The 18,081-nt window shown below is 41.5% G+C and overlaps 1 protein-coding gene across 1 annotated transcript in view; it reads left to right on the top strand.

The window, feature by feature from the left end:
* LOC100121967 (acetylcholinesterase 2) overlaps positions 1-17,487 on the top strand; it is a 114,935-nt gene extending 97,448 nt beyond the window's left edge. Inside the window, exons 5-6 of the mRNA XM_001605518.6 lie at positions 1,852-2,009; positions 4,260-17,487. Of these exons, the coding sequence (XP_001605568.2) occupies positions 1,852-2,009; positions 4,260-4,429 (328 nt within the window). The 3' untranslated portion in view covers positions 4,430-17,487. The remainder of the gene's footprint in view (positions 1-1,851; positions 2,010-4,259) is intronic.
* The last annotated feature ends 594 nt before the right edge of the window (positions 17,488-18,081 follow it).

The raw sequence follows: 18,081 nt of genomic DNA, 5'->3' as shown, positions 1-18,081 counted from the left end.
ATCCGCGCTACTAACACTTGCACTTTTTTCCGCCTCACCTCCGCGGTCATTCGTCGTTCCGTGTCACGGGGCCATCGATCAAGCCGGTTAAGCAGCTGTCGGTTTATCGATAATACCGCTCACATACCCGGAATCCAGCCCGGAGATCTCAGAGCCCTTTCTCGGGCTTATCGTTCGCACGCGCGCGAGCGCGCAATAATCAGCGCGTTATAATATTATTCAGACACGCGAATCGCGCGCTGTCGCCCTGTGTCGTGTGTGCGGGGGAGGAGCGTTATATGAATCTTCAAGATACTCGCGGCTAGCGTAGCCCGCGCGAGTTTCTGTTATTTATGCTCGGCATGTGTATAAGTCACGGATGAAAGCGTGTGCTTTCGCTGATAAATTTTAACGAATACGAGTTTCTTTTATTCTAGACGCATAAACGTTCTAAGATGAAATCGTTTCAGTGAATGTATATGTTTTATGCGAAATAAATTAGGGGGTGGATTTTCGAATACACGCGATCGAGCATTCTTATCCGATTTTCCGGTCACGGCTGTTAATTTCGTGAACGAGAGGAAACTTCGATTACTGGAAAACACTTTAGTCTCCGCGGATTTACGCATCGACTTGGGTACCCGAACTCGCTATCGTTTCTAACATAACTAACGAATCTTCCAAAATTGAAAAATTGCACGAGCAGCTCAAGCAGGCCCGGTAAATGGCACACCTATAAATACACTCATTGCACGGATAGTTATGAAGGTTAGAAATAAGTGCCTACGCGCCACCTATCGTCGCCATTCGTAGAACCGCAAAACCTAGGCAGTGCGGGGAAGAAATACGCAAACAGATCACATACACCGCCTGAACTTGCCGACTCTTGGCCGAAAGCTCTAAAGTCTTGCCAGTATACATATATATATATAGAGAGAGAGAGAGAGAAAGAGAGAGAGAGAGAGAGAGAAAGAGAGAGAGAGAGAGAGAGAAAGAGAGAGAGAGAAGGCAGTAGAGTCAGGCAACGTAGCTGTCGGCGGTAGCTTGCAAACGCGGCAGCTGGTTTATATATACGAGTGTTTGCTCTGAGAAAATTAATCGCGGCAAAGTTGCGCGTCGCGCTATTCCCGCGGCGGAGTTTTGCAGCAGCCGTCGCCAGCGGCGCCTCACTCTTATATAGCTCCGTGGAACGAAAATAAACTGCGGATGTATTCTCCATTATTCCGTTAATTTACTACAGCTCTGCGAATGGACGGCGCTAATTGATCATTCCTGTCGGGACGGATTAGCGCGGGAGTGCAATCTTTTACGGCTTTTATTGCGCTCTCTCGAGACAACGCTTTTGTCTCGGCGATTTGGACGCGATGCAAAAGAGAGAGGGATTCGAGTCTTTTTTTTATGTTTGTGATTTCTCGATTATAACAGCTCTTCGAAATTCGCCATTCCAAAACACAGCGAGAGCGAAAATTATTGCCGCAGTATAAAAGTGAAAAAAGTTAGCTCTCGAGTTCGCGGAAACGCTAGGTATATGTATATGCGGCGTAGCGACGCCGAGTGTGGATAATATCCTTTCACGAGCGGCATAAATCAATGAAATTTTGTTTAATACTTCCGTTTTTTACGCTTGTCAAAGCTTGATACCCGGAACCGGCATAAAATATGACGCTCTTACGGACGACGACATTAAGCTCTCTCCCGCTCGAGCCATGAGAAAAGAAGTGAGACGCGAGAGCGAAATAAAAAAAAATACCTCCGCTCCAAAAGCAGGCGATATAAATCCATTCGGAATAATGTCCTTTCGATATATATATATATATATATCGAAATAAAAAGAATAAGTCTAACCGAAGCCGCCTCGTTTTTTGCTCACAGAAAGCCGATGCGAGACGAGAACCAGTGGCCGCCGTACACGAGGGAGCAGCCTAACTACTATATCTTCAACGCCGAGAAGAACGGCATGGGCAAGGGCCCTAGGACGACCGCCTGCGCGTTCTGGAACGAGTTCCTGCCGCGGCTGAAAGGCATACCAGGTATATATACCTTACACACCACCCACGTACGCCCCATAGACTCTGCTCTACTGCGCAGGCTCTTATCTTTTACCGAGAAGCTCTATACGTTTTCCCTTTATTTATTTTTCGATCCCTCTGCACTACTATACCGTTCTCTTTCTCGGTCTGTTCCGGCGAATAACTAGCTTCCCTTTATACTCTTATCGCGACGTCCTCCGCTGTATACGTTCCATCCCTCCGATGTTCTTTCCTTCCCGAGTGCACTTCAGCCTCTCGCTGTGTAAGACGCTCGTTAAGTGCATCGGGCGACTCGCAATGAATATTTTCGAGCCTCGAGAGGAATTTTTAAAAAATTTTTGTCATTACCACTGGTAAAGAGGATCAAAGTTTCAGGAGATTCTTGAAATTGAATAACGCAGACGCGAGATAAAGAAGTACATTACGTATACTCACGTATGCTGGTATATACAGCAGCCGTTTTAAACCTTATAAAGCATTCCGGCATCGCGTCTTTCGCAAGTCGCCACTAAATCATTGATGCCGTTTGCAGAAGACGCCCCGGCGCTCGATCCTCTGTCTCCTCCCGCAAACTTATTTCCAGAGAACCGAGCGCGGCATGATCTCTCAACTCTTGACCTCGTTGCGCGTCTAAATCCCAACGTGCGCTCGCTATACGCTCGGGGACTATTAATAATTTAAATATAGGTGCCTACGCGCCGTGTACGGCAATCGATATAATGTGGGGAGAGGTCCTGCTACGTATTATACGCTACCCGTGACGAGAACGATTACTGAGAGTTTATTAGGCGGGTATAAGGGACGAAAGATTCCGCCCTTAACTAAGGTCGCGATAACCCCGCTGGAGACGCACTTACTTGTGGCAAGTTTAATCTTGTGGAAAGTTCAATTTTGAGCAGGAAGTGTGAACTTGCTGTGCACGAAATTATAGTTATTATTCGAAATAATGTATATAAAGGGGATCACGCGCTAAATCAATGTATCGATTCCAGTCGACACTCCATAAAACAAGCTATATCCCCGTAGATAAGTGGCAATTCGATACCATCCAGATTTCCATCTCCCTTATATTCCGCAACACCTATCCACACACACCGCAAGGAAGTAACGCACACTCCCCTTCTCTAATCCCAATCAGGAGCCTCCGGGCGTGACTCTGCGCTCCCTCCTCGATATTTTCGTTCGAGCTTGTCCCCGGCTAATTGCCGATAGATCTCCTCGGCGGTGCGCCTGTCCTCCAAATTGCAAAACCTCGCAGACTGCGCGTCGCGTCTATACCGGCAGATAAATCGTCGGCAGCTACATCGGCGAAAAAAAATAGATGAATATCCGGCCGATCGTTCAAATCTCTCTTGCTCCTTTTTCCTCGGCGCGGACTCGAGATCTTATCGGCTGATTTATATGACGGGCTTTGACTGCTATTAGGCCTCGCTGCGCATTAATCGCCGGACTTTGCTTCTTCGCGAGCATATAAACAGGAAATTTATTTACTCTATCTTCTATTCTCGCTCATCTCTACTACTCCGTGTGATTTAATAACGAAGATCCGGTATTTTTCCTCGCGAGCTGGCTGAGAGGGAGAGAGGGATATTAGAGGTATTTTTATCATCCCGAGCGAGCGAGCACGACAAACATAATTTTTTTCTCCTCGTCTCTGCTCTGCTCGTTTCGAGGAAACAGGAAAGCTACTTGCTCATTATGCGTAATGCAGAAAACGTACATGATAACTGCGAGAGTAAGAGAGAGAGAGCGAGAGAGAGAGAGGGAGAGAGAGAGAGAGAGAGAGCTGGGCTGCAACCGCAGATAAAAGAGAAATTCCTCCGTCAGTCCGAAACGAGCTCTACTAATTACATAAAGTCCAGCCCCGGAAAAGAGCCTCGTAATCCTCGCGTCAGTATCAAAGGAAAAAGTACTCGTTGAAAATTACAACATTCCGGCTCTCAATGAATTAATTTATACATTTCGCGTAAAGCTCATGCCTCCACGTATATAACGCCTTTCAGCAAATAATAACGCCCGCAACGCAGTTTTCGAGTATTATCGCGTCACTCGCTCAATTTTCATTTTTACGCTCGTTGTGTATTATAAAAGCAAGAATGCTCGACCTCGGTGAGCGTTTGATTAAAATTCTTTTTCATCCCCTCGTTTCGAATAAATATTTCCATCGCACAAAGAGCATTCGATCGAGGCTTGTATCAATTTTTAAATCGAATCAAAATCAAACAAAATCAAACGCTTCTCTCATTCCAGATCCATCGCCGGAGTCGTGCAACAGTAGCAGCGGCGGCGCGTCAGTGGCATCGAGCATCTCGGCAGGCGCCTGGGGACTGACCAGCAGCAGTGCGCTGACGTCGGTTTGGCTGGCTCTGGCCCTGAGTTGTCTTCTGCTGTTGCGAAGCGGTCAACAGCTGGTCATCTAGGTCGTCTCCTCCTACGGCGCATCGCACAGGGCGACGACGACTTGATCCACTCGTAATCGCGATGAAGTACATGTATAGGGAGCTGATGAACATCGCGCTGGCTCGCGATGCCTCATGATGATGATGATGATGATGATGATGATGACGCGCTCCGTGAGATATGGGGCACGCGCCGCGACTCGATCAGACGACGACCATGATATCTCTGCACACCTTAGCGATGTACAGGACGATATACATATATTACATGTGGGTAATACAGGGAGACGCGTATTGATACGCTACGAGCGAGACACGAGAGATGCGTTGTTGCTCGCCTTTACTTTTCCTGTGTTTCCTGCAGGGAGAGAAGCTTTAGATTCTATTCGAGGCCCTGATAGTGAATGTGAACAGCAGATTTTGGTGGTATCCGCGTTGTTTTTTACTATTTTTCTTTCGCGTGTTGTTATCACCGGTGCAGTGGTCCTGCTGCGTTTGATTAAGGCAGAGAGAGAGAGAGAGAGAGAGAGAGAGAGAGAGAGAGAGAGAGAGAGAGAGTCGAAACAATCGATACACGGCCCGGAAGTTCACGGTTACTTTTGCATAAGCTTTCGAAAATTGATTGATGACGAACGCTTGTGGGCTGATTGATTGCCAAGCGATAATTAATCACTCGCGCACTCGTCATTGATCGTCGAATGATTGTCTACTCGCGTAAACACAATCGACCCAGATTCCAGATTCGCGTGTATAGAATGGGCATATTTTTTATAAGCCACTTCGCTTAGCGTCATGTCGTTATTCGATTGTGAAAATTTGAACTTTTCTTTCTATACCAAAACGATTTGCAATACGACGACGCGCGAACAGTCACAACCAACTAATTGCTAAAATATAGACGCTGTATGGGAGAATTCGTAAGAACACGTAAAATACATAATAAGAACTCAGATGTGTATACTCGTGAACTCAAGAGCAGCGTAGCAACGGGATAACTCCGAGATTTTTTATTTTTTCTCCTCTCTCTCTCTCTCTCTCTCTCTCTCTCTCTCTCTCTTTCTCTCATTCCTCAACTCCTGTCTATGATTTTCCTCGCATCCGTCGACGTCGGTTTAACGAGCAACTCCGCCAAGTTAAAGGCGCAGTAGGTGTGTATACGGCGTCGTTATACGCGCGAGAAAAAGGCAGAGCTCGCGATCTTCTTTTATTTCTCGCGAGCTTTTTTCCCTCCTTCGCTTATGAGCGCAAGGAAAACACACGGAACGACGGCAGCAGCAGCAGTAGCATCCGCAGTATATATAGACGGACTCAATTGTGCAGACGACAATGCGTGCGCGCGAACAACTCGTCAAACGACGTTCGAGCCCCAAAATATACAAGACACACACACACACATGTTGTATACACATCATGTGACACGTACACACACACACAGACTCGTACACCGATCGAAGCCTAAATGTAATCAATCGCCCAAGGCGATGCGATATAAATATTACAATGATATATTATATATAAATGTGGCTCTAGACGAGCTCGTTTGAGCTGCCGTCGTTGAGCCGAGAACTAAAAATGAGAGATGTGAGAGCGTGGAAAAAATGATGAATAAATAAAATATTATATTATATCATATGACAAAAAAAAACGCGATTGTTTGAATTTCATGATTTTGTATTTTCATCGTTCTTGAGCAGTGTAGATCAGGTTCGCCACACAGTATATTATAGGTACAATATGATTATTAGTATGATAACAATATACAAACGCGAACATAACCGCAACCGAAGAGCTCTGACACAATATATACGTAATTTCCGCGCAGTTGACGATTTACCCATGACTCATAAACACATACACACACCGTTTGCCGATAAATAACTACTCGATAAAATAATATTCCTAATAACGCTATACGAAGATGTATACTCCTCCGAATAATAAACAAACAGACAAACAAAATCAACCGAAGAAGAGTCGCAGGAAGCGTCGAAATACTCAACCGTCAAATTCAAACAAACACTTTTACTATTGTGTATAAGAAGAGACGAATAAGGAGTGTAGCGGCAAAAGAGATAAACAAACAAAAAAATAAAAATAAAACAAAAAAGAGTTACATATTATGTATAAATATAAGATTAAACAAATAATACGGCTCGCGTATATTATTAGCTAACATGAAATAGAGAAAACATACGCGGACGGAGACAGAGAGGCCGAGAGACACAGATAATACATGTATATCATATAGCGCGCTATATACCATATATGTGTATGCTCGCGTGGACCGCTCGTGTCCCGGCACGCGAGGGATCAGTCCTCGGCTCTGCATAGCGATCAGTTCGTTTTTCGAGTGGCACGAATCTTCCATTTGGTACATATCACCCGTAGAGTTAAAGGCAGATTTAACAAACAAATAAATATATATATTATGCATAAATTATGAATAATAAGGGAATATGATATATATATATATATATATATATATATATATATATATACACATGCGAGCGACTAAGTGGTGTGGCGACGATGAAGTGCAGTGTGTGATGTGCGAGTGAACGGATAGTCAAAAGAGAACAAAAAAGAGACCAAAAATGAAACATCACACAGGCTGATGGTGATTTTAAAAACGAGAGGTGATTTCAGGCACGAAAATCTTGCGGTACACAATTTATTCAACTGGTAAAAGATCGTTTCGTTATTAATAGCAGTCGATTCAATGATTTATTTTTATCACATCACGTCCGTTACCGATTGGTACTCGATTGCAAATGCCGCCCCATGCATGAGCAGCCCAAGTGGCAGGCAGAACAAGACAGTTTCGGCTTATATTCTTAAGCACCGCTTGATATTGAATGCAAAACTAGCGATGGACTGAAGATCCGAAAAGTTCAAGCGGTGTGGGAAAGCAGGTCATTCCAAAACTGTTTTGTGACACGGCCGCATTAAATTCATGGCTTCAGTCTACACGACTGATTCCGCAAGCTCGTTCACCGCTATGGCGTGAGGGTTCTCTTTTCTCCGTTATAATGTGTGTGTGTGTGTGTCCGTGTCCGTGTCCGTGTGGGAAAAAGATGGGAAGCGCGAAGCGCAATCGCACGATGAGCTGTACACAATATATACATAACGATTATAAATATAACTATGTATTAACGAGTTTGCGGATTATAGACATATGGATATATAGGTGTATGAAGGACGAGAGAGTCAACTCGCCCAAGGCGTTGCGTAGACGTAGAGCTTTGCTTATTTACGGCACAAAATTTTCGCGTGTTACGTTTTCCGCGCAAAACGCAGAGACGCCTCGAAGCGCTCGAGTCCCTCGTTCTTACAGATAAAAATCATACAATAAATACATAAATGTACATAAACTTGGTATTTTCATCAAGCTGCACGAGCGGAAATTATTTTCTACGAGAAATTGCTAGTGGTTTATAGACGACGGGGAGACTGCAGGGATCGCAGAGAGGAATAAAATTAACGAACGAACGCTAAAAACAAGCAGAGAGAATGAGATAAGAAATTAATAGAGGAAACTGAGCTAGTGCGCGGTGCACACCTAGTTAGACAAAGAGAGAGAGAGAGAGAGAGAGAGAGAGAGAGAGAGAGAGAGAGAGAGAGAGAGAGAGAGAGAGAGAGAAGGAGAAAGTATAAGAAGCTGCTGCACGCGAGAGACGAAATTAACGAGGGCGAAGGATCCTCGCGGAGGTTCGGCTCGGCCGAGTTGGCTTTTCTGTTCTACTCGCGCCGGAGGGAAGAGGCAAAAGCTCGTGTACACGTAGCCACGGTTGTGTGTAGCGAAGTTACACAAAGGAGGAGAAAAGTTTCGTCGTCGTGGTGCGGCGGGCGCGAAAAGATGGAAAAGCGCGAACAACGACAAGGATGAAAAACGCGATTTCGTCGGCCAGGGAATTAGGGAAGAATGGGAGCATGATAAATGCGCGAAAGAGCGAGCGGAAAAAAGCGTTATGTACTGGAGTATGCATTAAGTGAAAGCCGTGCGTGGGAGGGAAAGATGCAGGATTTTTTTGGGAGGCTATTATTGCAGTTTTTGTTGCGGATGCATCGAAATTACACAGCACCTCTATACAGCTAAGTGTAACGTTTTGTTCTTTTACGCTGTGAGTAGTGGTTCTAGAAACGTCGTGTAATTATTCGGGAGATCCGAGATATTCTGGACGCATATGCTGATTTATACTTGTAAATTCTACACTCTGAGATGCGCATATTTTCTGGATCTCTTTTCTAATTCGTGTATGACTTGAAAAGCTCTATATACCTGTACGGTACTTTTTGACTTACGAATTCGTGAGTGCTAGTGCTTGTAAGAGTAAGTGAATTCAAAGATAATTATTATAAATTGTGAGAAAAAAAAAATAAGGACCGAGTGAAAAGTCTCTGAAGAAAGTGAGAATTCCCGCGTGTAATCGTGACGAAAAAAAGAGAATATCGTGGAAAATCTGCGGCATTCTTTCCTCAACTCGCGCAACGGACAACTTTTCTCGGGCGCCATGAACAAATGCGCGCCATTGTCAAACATTCGCGGCAATTCTCTCAAGTGTCGTAAACTCTCGAGCACAATGAACATTTTATTTTGTATATTCCGCAACTTTTCAGACACGAAAATCGCGCTTACCTATTCTCGTACGGACCAAAACTCAGAGGAAATTGAAGCAACGACTCGATTATCAATTCGTACTACTCCTGATGCTTATCTCTTTCAATCGCGCTCACCTCTCACGCTCGGTATTCTCTCTAATTAAACTAGTCGGCGACGCGTAAAAGCACGCTCCGATGGTTTTCGCTTCGCGGTACGTCGTCCATCCTCGCTTTTCATACTCGCGTGCGGGTACATATACATATTCGCGCTTGAAATGTGCGTCGAACCACGAGATCGCGAGGCGCAAGACCAATGGAGAATGAGAACTATCGAGCTTGCAGTTTTCCGCGGGCGATTGCGAATTCCCGATTCGATTGCGCATCGGAGAGCCCAAAGGACGAGACGAGTCAATAACACGGCTATTCGAGCTCAAGTGGCACGTGACGCGCGCGAGCTTTCTTCGCGCAATCGAACGCTTGCTCAATTAATCGCGGAGATTGGCTTCGGATATAGATCTTCGATTCCCTCCTCTTGAGCTTTTTCGTTCGTTAAAACGAGGATAATATAACGAGGGAAAAATGACGAAAGACCGCGGAGGTTACACAAAAGCACAACGTTTGCACAAGCACAGTGGCGGCGGCGTGTAGAGTGAAAAAGAAAATCGATGAAAGCAAACTCTCGCTGTCGTCGTCCTCTAACAGCCGCTGACGTCATCTTCACGGTGTACTTTGCGTATACCATCCTATGCGCGCAGCAGTTACTCGCTCGCGAAGCCTAAGAAAACAGTGAGTATATAGCGGGCGCGGAAAGAAAAAGCGATCTTGCACGAGTCGTTTAACTTGTTAGGCCGGAGTAACGCCTTACGCGAATTGCTATTTGTTTTGAGTTCGAGGCGCGCGTGCGCGCTCGCGGCTCTTGATTAAAAAAGAAAATTAATGCCTGTCGATCTCGTTTGATTGGAAAAAGATTGATTGCTATAGAGAAATTGTCGTTTGGGTCTGAGAAATCGGAGCAGATTGAACGTTTTCGAATATCGCCTTGCTAAGATATGTATGCTTCGTGGAAGCTTCTGAGATGATTTGTACACTGTTTTTATTTAGTCTTCATTAATAAATATTGAGAGTTCAATTTGATTACCTGCACACTTTATCCAAAGTTATTTAGTCAAAGTTTATCCAATGGATTTTTTAGAACCAATTAGAAAGTTTCACTGGAGTGTTAGTAATTTTTCAGTTCTGCACAGCACCTCGACTGAAGTTCTATACGAGAACATCAACATCGATTCTCATTTATTAATTAATATATAAGCTAGGAGGAAATAGTCATATTTGTCAGATGTACATTTCGCCTCGTCGATCGACAATCAGATAGTCGATGAATACAGATATTGCGTCCGCGATCGACAGTTTATTTTTCTAAAAGCTATTACCTCTAAATTGACAGCACAGACGAAGGAAATGACGGGAAGGGAAAAAAGCAAGTCTTACAAGAACTCTGTTGTGTCGCACGAATTTAGTAGAATGGGACGAGTTACAGGGGGTCACGCTCATCTATATATAAAGACGATAAAAAAATCGTTTCATGATTTTTCATGTTCACCATCGTAGCCCTTCGGCATATTTATCAGCAGCTGCATAATACGGGTATAGAAGACATGATTTCAAAGTGAAATTTAACTATTCGTCATTCTTCATTATTAATATTATAAGAAATATTTTTGTGGATGAATAAAGTTGGAAATGTACATCGATGTGTATATTTTTCTATTAAATGCTTAAAAAATATCATATTCTTAAACTAATTATAGCAGTTTCCCTTTCAATCGCACTGAGATCTACGATCGTGTTTGCTAAATACTTTTGCCAGCTTTAGCTAGCTCTGATTGATAGAAAGCTATATATTTGAAAAATTACATATGATTTACACACGCACACAATTCATTTTAATAAAAACAACCGCATCATACTACCGTCGCTAATCGTCCTGAAATATACATTTAAAAAACAAATCAAAAAGACGCGAAAAACGACCTCCTCGTCAAGACAATAAAACGAACCCCAAGTAATCTCATCTCCAGTAGCAAATTGACGTCGACGTTCTAGAGTAGCCGCAAAAAAAGACAACGACGAGAACAAACCTTCGGCACACAAAGCTCGAGAATAAGCACACGCGGATGCGGAGGCTAACACAACGCGGAAATCCGTCGATAATGGTCGTGTACCTTTGCGCAAAGAATCTTCGCGCGAGAGAAGGACTGATGGGAGACAGCAAAAAAGCGACACGTATAAACGTATGGGAAGCGAGGTGTGTCTCGATAAACCAGACGCAAAAATGAGATACCCGAATCAAGCGCGTATACAACAATTTAATTATCATATTACAGGAAAACGCGAGTTGCCGCGCTCGATTATTTCGTGTAAATAAACCAGCCGATTTTCATTCGATTTCTCCGGGGGATTTTTCTTTCTTTATACACGTATTATCGATATGAACAACACCCTTTATTGTTTACGTGATCGTATATGGAATTGATCAAGGCGTGTCTCGCGTTTTAATAATCAGCTGAAATTACGTCTGTCGAAATCGATGTTTGCGAAATGAAAAAATCAATAGAATTTTTTAAATTTCCTGCATGAAAAAGCAAAAGCAATTTTTTTCTCGAATCCCGAGTCAATATTCCGCACAGCAAACAAACGTGTATGAATGATCGAATATACGGCGCTTGTGGATAGTGCGTTTTTGGAATTCCGCGAAGGTTATATCGGCCGGAGAATATTGCGTTGTAATTTGCAAAATGTTATTGATGTTTGGTTAGGTAAACCGAGTCGAACCTCCACGTGGAAAAATTCGAATTGTTATAAAAGTAAATTGCTGCAGTGCCTGCTTCAGCACAGGATCCTAATAAAAAATCACATTTTATGCTATAAATTGTTTCTTGTATATTATATGTGAATACTTTTTGTAAAAGCAAATGTGGTCATTTTTTGCTTAGCAAGGATCGGGGTAACGAGTAGAGTCGTCGGCTTCTAGCGAGACATTGATATGAACTAGAATATTAGAAAAAATACATATAAGAGATGCCAAGAAAAATGTCTGCTCGTAAGCCCGATCGAACGTACTCCATTCGATCCTGTGATGTCTCACGCTCAACATTATAATCTATTTCGTATGTCACGAAGGATAATCAATGTTTTTGCAGGAAATCGTTGATCTGTGTACGTACGTCATATAATTTAACGAGGAGATATGCTGACAGAAAAAGACTAGGTAATGCCAAAGGATATAATAGAATATTCGAGTAGTCATTCCCGTAGAATAATCAAACGAATCGATTGCCACATCAGCAGGAAAGAAGCGAGAGTATTCATAGCTATTTAAAAATAAAGACCCACAAATAAATAATCACTACGATATGGAATTGCCGATTGTTTTTCTCTCAATGTATATGTGAATCGCGATCCTCTGAAGCCAAAAATTTTGAGCGATCGATAGTTATATAATACTATGGCAGTCGACGTATATAATTATTCATGTGCCCCACGAATGACGATGATTAAAAAAAAAATGCAAGAAACAAAAAGCGAAGCGCGCTCGCTCGCCACTCGCCACTCGCGCTAATGTTCGATATTGTGAATTATATCATTATCATTATTAACTACATGTATTAATTACACATAATATACAATGTTCACGCATCGATATGGAGCAGAGAGAGATAGAGAGAATAATGAGCGAGGAGAAATATACGTTTGCGCGCGCACTTTTACATTTATTCGCTCATCTTGAAAAATGTACCTCGTTAGCGTATAGTCAGTCGCGCAAACGGTGACGATCATTATAAAGATGTGAAGCGATCGAAAATATATATTATCTGAATTTAACAAATCGGGTATGCGCAAGAATTCTTCACTCGCGTGATATCGTATTTTATCACCCCATGTATGACGCTCGAACTAAGCGAAATACTCGCGTTATAATCCTTCGTTAGCACAATTTGCGTGGCGTTCGTTATATGATTTCTCCATTAAATTCGTTCATAATGTTATTATTATAACGTACGAGATTGAAAGCGTTCTAAAAAAATGATAAATACTATAACACGTACACTATATAAACCTTAATTAAACGTTGAATGAACAAAACAAAATGAAAAAGAACAAAAAATATTTTAGTACGTAACGATAATTTAAAATGTGATAATAACAATTATATTATATAAATATAGAGTTGAAGCAGTCTAACGTTGTCTATACGCGACGATATTAAAACATTCCAAAGATCCTTCCACACACTGCAGAGAAGAGAAGAACGTTTCACTTGAAATTGGAAACGGCTGGAAATTTTCTCCCTCCTCGTTAGGAGAATGGGTATATAAAAGCCGCTCCCTAGCTCTCTCGTTCAAAGTGAAATCTCATTCCGGCGAAATTTAGAGAGAGAGAGAGAGAGCGAGCTTTTTCTCCCGCGCATTGTTTTCCAACCCTTTCTCCCCTCCTCCTAGAGCAGCTCGATCGCGAGTACGTAAACACACAGATCCATCGAGATCGAGTCTCACCCCCCCCCCCTGCACTCAGTCGCGCGGAATTAACGAATTAACGTGGCCGCGTGTTTTGCCCATGTGCACACGCGCACGCGAGCACAATCGAGGATACGTGAGACAACAACGAGTCCTTTTCCTCTCCTCGATTTCTCCGCGGCGTAATGAAGCCTTATGTAAGCGAGCTGCGCGGAAGCGGAAGGGAGAAAAAATAGAGGGGCTCGAGGTCAAGGCTACAGGGCTTTTTCACGCGCGCGCGTCTATAGCTGCGATGTGTATTAATTATCTATAATATATCGATATATCTGATGTATGCGTATGATCGGCTTGTGCAAGGGATATTCGACGTCGCGACTTTTGTGCATGCGTGCGTGTCGTTATTTTTGCTTCGACGATATGATAGTCTATGAAAATTTTTTTTATTTTCACAACGTCAAAAATTGAATAATGTGCATTGGTTATTGAAAAGCATATCTAGCATTTTTGTTGAGAGAGAATCACAAAAACACGCACGTATGCGGAGCTTAGAAATCGCGATAGTCACGCACGTTCAGAGCAAAAAAAAAAAAAACTGATAAAAATGAAGAAAAAAAATATTCCTCTAAGTATAAGAAATGCGCGCGCAGTATATATAAATGTAAATAATAAAATATGCAAAATCGTTTGTACCATTTAGAAGCCGAGGAACCGTAGCATACAGCATTTTTCCCGCGATATTTACAATGCGATGTCTGATTCGGCAAAGAGGAAAACGTTAATTAAACCTGGTGCAATTCAAACGTGACAATCCTGATATGATTATATGATATGCGGCGAATTTTTCCTAACGGAGAGAGTAGAGGCCGAGAGATTAGAAGGAAGAGAAAAAGCATGAACATCCTATAGATTTTCAAAGCATGAATTTTTTCCTATAATATACATACGAAGTGATGCATGTTTTTCTGCGCGACACCTCTCTCCTCTGTATATTCTGCGAGCCTTTCGTTTTCCCCCTTTGTACAACGCTCTCGTTTTTTCACATTTTTTCTCTACATCTCTCGCGATTACGAAACTCGATACGAAACAATAATATAAAAAATAAAAATAATAATTAAATGAAGAAAACGAAATTCCAAGAAAAGCGCAGGACGAGAGAAAAAAAGATGCACCGAAAAAAGGGTCGGCACAGCGCGTATAATAAAAGGAGAGGCTAGACGTGTATTAAACGCTAAAAAAAGGAGCTTTGATAAAGAAACTTTACAATTATACATACGATTTTATTATACAATTTCGAGTAGGACTTGAATACTCTTTTACGGATGAATCGCCGCTGTGCGCGTGCGCGCGCGGTGCAGTGTATGTATAAACTTTTTCGAGAGACTAATTATAATCTTCATCCTTGTATTAATGTATATTATCGGCCTGTATTCAAACTTTTTCGTTCTCTTAAGTCCCAACTTTTTATTTCGATGTACATCCCCCCGTGTCCCTTTTACGTCCCGCTAAGGTTTTTGGGGTGAGTTTTGTATTGCCGAGAGCTATAGCTGCAACTTATTTTAATCTTCGCTGCTATAAATGATGAATTCGTTAATAGCTTATAATTATAAGTTTTTGTAAGAAAACTTCATTGCGTAAACGCGACAAAAAAATCGTAATAGTTCTATTATATACAGTTCTTCTTTTCGAAAGATAAAAGTTAGAGTAGAAATTGTTTGAAAATGTTCTAAGTAGCGATGATGCACGTTATATATACATTATAAAAGTGGCTACACTTGAATATCTCGTGAGAAAAAAAAAGAATTTTAGATTGCTTATATATTAAGAGTTGAATTGATAATTAAGGATATTTTTCTAAAGAGTATATATTATAGTAATATGCAGTAGCCGATGTTGAAGCGTTAAAAATATATTAGTTGAGCTAATCTTACATTATCTTATCTTGATCTATACGAATAAAAATCTCGATTTACATCCACTCCAAAAATTTTAGACTTTCAAGTCGATGCACATCATATACCTATATATAAAGAGAACTCGCGCGCACTCCTTGTTTCCTCACGACAACAAACCACTCCGACGACGATATTACGAATGACGATAAATACCAAAGAACAAACCAAAAGAAACAATATTTAAAAAAAAATAAACAATAAAAAAAGAACGGAGGAGCACCGACTCCGTTATCGCACGAATTTCCACCGGTCGGGACCACTTCGCGTCACGTATGCCACGGTACAATACTTGTAGTCAATTATATTAATGAATTATTAACGTGTATGAATTGTTCGAGAGCTGTACAAAAATGAGATTTACCAAACAAATCGGGCATAATAATCAGCACACGAAATCGACAAAAACAATAACGATTTAACAATATCATACTGACAGCTTTAGACAGCATCGCGGCGGATCACAAAAGGGAATTCAGTCTTTGAAGTATAAGCAGCTCTGTCCTTCTGGATACGCGTGCTCGTGATGGTTGGTTCTTATAAGGATATGCGGATCGTGCGCAATATCGAAAAGCAGCTAAGTAACGATCGACCTATCAAGTGTATTATTGCAGGGGATATTATGTGCCGGCGCAGTGGTTTCAGGAAGCCGATATCGCGAACGACATAGTGTGTTAGGGGGCAGTGTGCGCAGGCTTGTATAACGAGAAAGAAAAAGCCGCGTCGAGCGAGTAATAGAGACGATATAAAGCGCGCAAAGTAAATATAGACGTCGAGAGGAGAGAATCACGTCGGGACAATCGGCGAACGAAAGTTTCGTGTATAGGAAAAAGGAAGGAGGAAAAGCTATATGGCGAGAGGGAAAGAAAAGCAAACGGGAAACGCTGAGTGGAACAATAGGAGGACGACACTTTCTCGTATTATCGGAGAAAATTGACAATTAATTAATCGCCGATCGAGTTTGCTTTTCTACGAGTCTCTCAAGTAGGTAAGTATATACACGCTCGGTGGGGCAAGAAATAATTGCGTTCGAAGTCGAAGCGGGAAAAGAGTCGAGCATGTGTAGGCTACGCAGGACAGACTTAAACAATACACATATATAGAATACACAGAAACCGAAAAGAAATGATAACAAAAAAAAAAGAAGAAAATATATACCGCTTCGAAGTTCCCGTCGGCACGATTGTTTTATCGATATACACATACACATACCATACAATGATTATTATGTACGCGTCGCGCTGATAACTTCTGTGCTTGCGGCGAACGAGATTAAAGCTTCGCTTTCTTCGACGAGCAAGTGATTTACCATAGTGCGTATAACGAGAAGTAGATGTGCTCGAGAATAAAGAGCTAAATAAAAAGATAAAAACATTATAACTCCGACGAGATTATATGATATATAATAATTACTAAGAGCGAGTGCGTGAACGAGAGATGTTATTACAACTATATAAATACAAACAGATATAAATAATTAATTATGATTGGATATATATATATATATATATATATATATATATATATATATATTATAAAAATACGGGATATATATATATATAACGACGATACGTGCGGAGAGGCGAGATTTCAAGTGCGAGCTATAGTAATGATACGACATGTGATTTGAAACGCAAGCGTGTGAAAGCGTATGACGATGATATATGGCGCGAATGTGTGTGTGTGTATTTCAAAGAAATAAAACAAAAAAATGTTGCGACGCGATATGCGCGCGCATTATAAATATTATATAATAGGTGGTAGGATTATTACCTTACGTACAATTGGCTATGTGCATATACACCTCTAAGATTCAATGTACGTATGCGTATACAAGATGAAAAAAAAATTCAGCGTAAAACGTTAAATGTTGTTAAGTTATACGTAAAAATACTATAATAAATGTTACAAGAACCATTGTATGTATAATTATAGCGAATATGAAAAGAAAAATAAGAACAAACCTGTACGTAAAAGATATTTCTGTAGTTACAATAAAATAAACTAAACAATCAAACTCGTCTTCGTCACGTTTTTTTTTCAATTGTATACGATTATATCAGTTCGTCTTTCATATTGAATGAGATTCTTCATTTCCACATCGGATAATACGATTGTATGGATTCCGTTGAAGATATATCGGTGTGAATTGTATATCGAATAGCGTTATTATTACAACACAAATGTTGAGTTACCGAAATTGAAAAATTATTTCTTCAACGCAAAGCTGCGTCGAATTAAAAAACAATCGAATCGTGCGGGATTCATGTTAATTACACTCTTCATCATCCCCCGGCGTTATTAAAACGTATTTTATTGCACTCCGTATAATAATCTCTCGCTATTCCAGAGTTGCTTAATTGAAAAATCTCCTCGCCGAGTGAAAACAATTACTGCTTCCGAGCCACTGATCACTTGTTTTTATTCTCGCGAAACAAAGCTTTTACGGCAAGGCGCTGCGCCGCGTGAAAAGTAGGAGAAAAAAATAAAAGCGACGAAATAAATAACGGCCCCGCAGATTTCACGTCTGTGGCAACCAGGTAAGCTACCCCGCAGCCGTATTCGCGTACACACACAACACACACACACACATATATATATATATATATAT

The sequence above is a fragment of the Nasonia vitripennis genome, chromosome 3, assembly GCF_009193385.2.
Source record: "Nasonia vitripennis strain AsymCx chromosome 3, Nvit_psr_1.1, whole genome shotgun sequence".
NCBI classification, from domain to species: Eukaryota; Metazoa; Arthropoda; class Insecta; order Hymenoptera; family Pteromalidae; genus Nasonia; species Nasonia vitripennis.
This window is presented reverse-complemented; position numbering and strand designations above follow the sequence as displayed.